Consider the following 3,218-nt stretch of genomic DNA (forward strand, 5'->3'; position numbering starts at 1 on the left):
CCTCTTACTTTTCGGCGGCCCGTGCGCGAGGCATAAATATAAAGCCGATAAAAGACATCACGCCCCGGCACCGTGCGATAGCGTGCTGACACGTCTCGGCTACGCGTTGCTCAGGTTCCCCGAGATTTTGTTTCACTGCTAACTTTTAATTCCTCTTTTTGCTCGCGGCATGCCGTGTCGCAATTAAGTAGTTGGCTCGTAACGAATCCGTCAATCAACTATGAAACACGCACCGTGTGCGATTCCAACCGCTCAGACGATTCGACGATCAAATGGCAAAAAGGCAGACATGTACATTTTCCTTCTTTTATTTATTTACCTTTTGCCTTATTCATTTGTTTTCAACAGACGCCACGACGGCTAGCAGCAAGGATGCCCGTAAAACAGAGTTCGTGATGAGATTAATAGTTCCTTTAACGTGTGTGGGTTAAAATAACTGAAAAAGCTATAGCGAGGACCTCGGCCACTTCGTTCGCTCGGCGGTCCGTGACTGTACTGTATCACCTGCCGAAAACACAAAGTGGCCCATACAGGCCTGATGTCCCTTGTGGCCCATACTGTACCGGCCGGGTTGCCTGCTCAATTGTGGTCATAAGGCGCCGCGTCCAGCCGCGATACTCTAAACCCATTGCAAACCCACGCCGGGGCACAAGTGTGTGAATGTCGCACATTTGTAGGTGTGTAAACGCCATTTGTGCACATAAAGGCACAAGTGTGTAAATTTCAAAGGCAAATTCACACCTTTACTCCCTTAAGTCGGGGATTCACATCCCCGACAGTGTGCGACATACACACACTTTTGTGGCCCAACTTGAAAGTAAAGGTAATCGGACACACAAAAATGTCTTGAATGTTATAAAAGTGACTAATCATCTCTAGGAGCTCGGTATCTCAACAACATCGTTGAAGCTGCCCCCTCCACCCAATGCAATATTGCACCTATCTCCGTTACCCCCCAAAGAAAATGAGTAGGCTCAACTGCACACAAGGCTATCAAGCCAAATTTTTGGTACAAGTCGGGTGGAGTCGTCTCTAAATAATGGTGGTGCCATGCTGCCTGCCTGCCTGATCGTCAAATCGCGATGAAGACGCAAATCGTCGAAATGCTCCTATCGCGTTCTGACAGCAGCAGCAGCGGGATCGCGGTAGCTGATGGTGCTGTCGATGAAAGGGATTTTTCCGTCACTTGATCGACAGCTGATGACAAACTTGTTCTACATCACACTATACAACCAGTTCCCGCCTTTGCTCGTCCTATCATTCCACCCATAGAATCCATTTATCCCCTTTCTCGTCAGTCACTTCAGTTCACCAGTCAGTTCATCAGCTCATCAGTCAGTTCATCAGTCAGTCAGTTCATCAGTCAGTCAGTCAGTTCATCAGACAGTCAGTTCATCAGTCAGTCAGTTCACCAGTCAGTCAGTTCATCAGTCAGTCAGTTCATCAGTCAGTCAGTTCATCAGTCAGTCAGTTCATCAGTCAGTCAGTCAGTCAGTCAGTCAGTCAGTCAGTCAGTCAGCCATTTCATCAGTCAGTTTGTCCGTGAGATCAGCCCACCCGGCCGCGCTTCAGTGTTGTCCGCTCGGACTCCTGTGTGTTGGCCGCTTCCGGCCGGTGCCCTCCCGCTCCGCTCCGATCGCGTCCCTCTGAGGAATGCTGATTGCGGGGCATTACCGCACAGGACCCGGTGGGGGCGGCGGGGGCGGGGACATAATGCCCCCGGCAGGCGCGGCCGGCGCGGCGCAGAGCCTCCGACCCGGGTCCATCTCGCACCCATAGCGACACGTCCTGCGCCGAGCTCAGCCGAGCACCTGTGCGCGCTCCTCGTCACGTTGTGAAGTGGAGGGGTGTGCAATGCGCAGCTCGCGGAGCAATGCCAGTTAAACAATGACTGCTCCTCGCCGTGGAGATAAGGGGTGGACGTGGAGGGGGCGGGCCGGGAGGCGACCGAGCCGGGGGGCGGAGAAGGCCGACTTAGTGTCCAGCACCGCAAGGACCACTCACCACGTGCACCAGGAGCAGCTCGGAGTCGATGCGGGGGACCTCGGGGCCGGTGTCGGGCCGCACCCGGTTGTCGCGGACCTCCTTGACGTCGGTGGCGGTGAGGTCGGTGCCGAGGAGGGCGTCGTCCTCGAAGATCCTGGCCGCGGCGTGCACATCGCGCACCGCCAGCAGGAGCAGCAGCAGCATCAGCAGCAGTGCCGGCAGCGCCAGGATGGCGACAGCCGCGCCTCCCCGTCCACGGCGTCGTGCTGGTGACATCGCGCAGGAGGCCGCGCTCGGCTTGCTGACTGTCGACTCGCGGACCATGGCTGCGCGACTGTGCTGTGCTGTGCTGTGTGCAGGCGGGGCTGGCCCGGGCTGGCCTCGAGGCGGTGCGGGCCGCCACGGCAGCCATGGGCCGGCCCGGGGCCTACTCCCCCACCAGCAGGCCGCCGCCGGCCCGCTCCCGGGCCCCGGGCCACCCGGCCGGAGCACAGCGCAGCGCCCGCGCCACCTAGGGCCACCTGGGCCACCCGCGCGGGGGCGCCCTGCGGCCACCAGGGGGATGGGGGAGACACTTTATCAGAAGTGTGTCACTGACTTCTTTCAGGGGCTTTTGATACATTCCTACATAGGGCACAGGGCGCTCTTTCACCTTCACCCCCGTGTTATCGGAGCTCTAACGAAACACAGACACACTCTCACACACAGTGCGCGTGCCCTACACGTGCGGGGCAAAAGCGGGTCTGCGAGGAGGCTATCTTACTAGGTCTTTTTGAGCTTTGCAGACAAACAGTTAACTGCGTTGCGACCTTACGGCAGAAGGCGCCAAGCATATGTACCCCGGTAGAAAGGCAGCACCCACAGAGCGCCAATTTGGCGCATTTTCAAAACTCATCAGAAGCGCCTCTGGAGCGCGCCAAACACCAGCCAAAAAACCGCCCTTTGGGGCACTTTTTCATCAAAAGACATCACAAAAAGGAAATGCAAGAAAAACACGCTTGCACGAACAAGCGAAAGCGACACAGAAATACGCGAGTCACTCCCCGCCCACCCCCTGCAATCGTGTGACATCACGACGAAAGAGCAGCATCCCGAGTGAAACTGCGGTGCACCACCCCTTCAGAGTAGATCGCCCCTTTCACGTGAGCGCGTTACGACGATGTAGCGACAGTGACATGAGTCCAGTGGCCCTTTCCACTAGGTTCAGGGCGGGGAAGAATGAGAAACTTGAT

The 3,218-nt window shown here is 56.7% G+C and overlaps 1 protein-coding gene across 1 annotated transcript in view; it reads right to left on the bottom strand.

Annotated features, from left to right (window-relative positions):
• LOC113208121 (venom acid phosphatase Acph-1) overlaps positions 1–2,370 on the bottom strand; it is an 11,636-nt gene extending 9,266 nt beyond the window's left edge. Inside the window, exon 1 of the mRNA XM_026424987.2 lies at positions 2,005–2,370. Coding sequence (XP_026280772.2) covers positions 2,005–2,310 — 306 coding nt within the window. The 5' untranslated portion in view covers positions 2,311–2,370. The remainder of the gene's footprint in view (positions 1–2,004) is intronic.
• Positions 2,371–3,218: the final 848 nt, after the last annotated feature.

This window comes from Frankliniella occidentalis, unplaced genomic scaffold (genome assembly GCF_000697945.3).
Source record: "Frankliniella occidentalis isolate FOCC.00 unplaced genomic scaffold, Focc_3.1 Scaffold8, whole genome shotgun sequence".
NCBI lineage: Eukaryota > Metazoa > Arthropoda > Insecta > Thysanoptera > Thripidae > Frankliniella > Frankliniella occidentalis.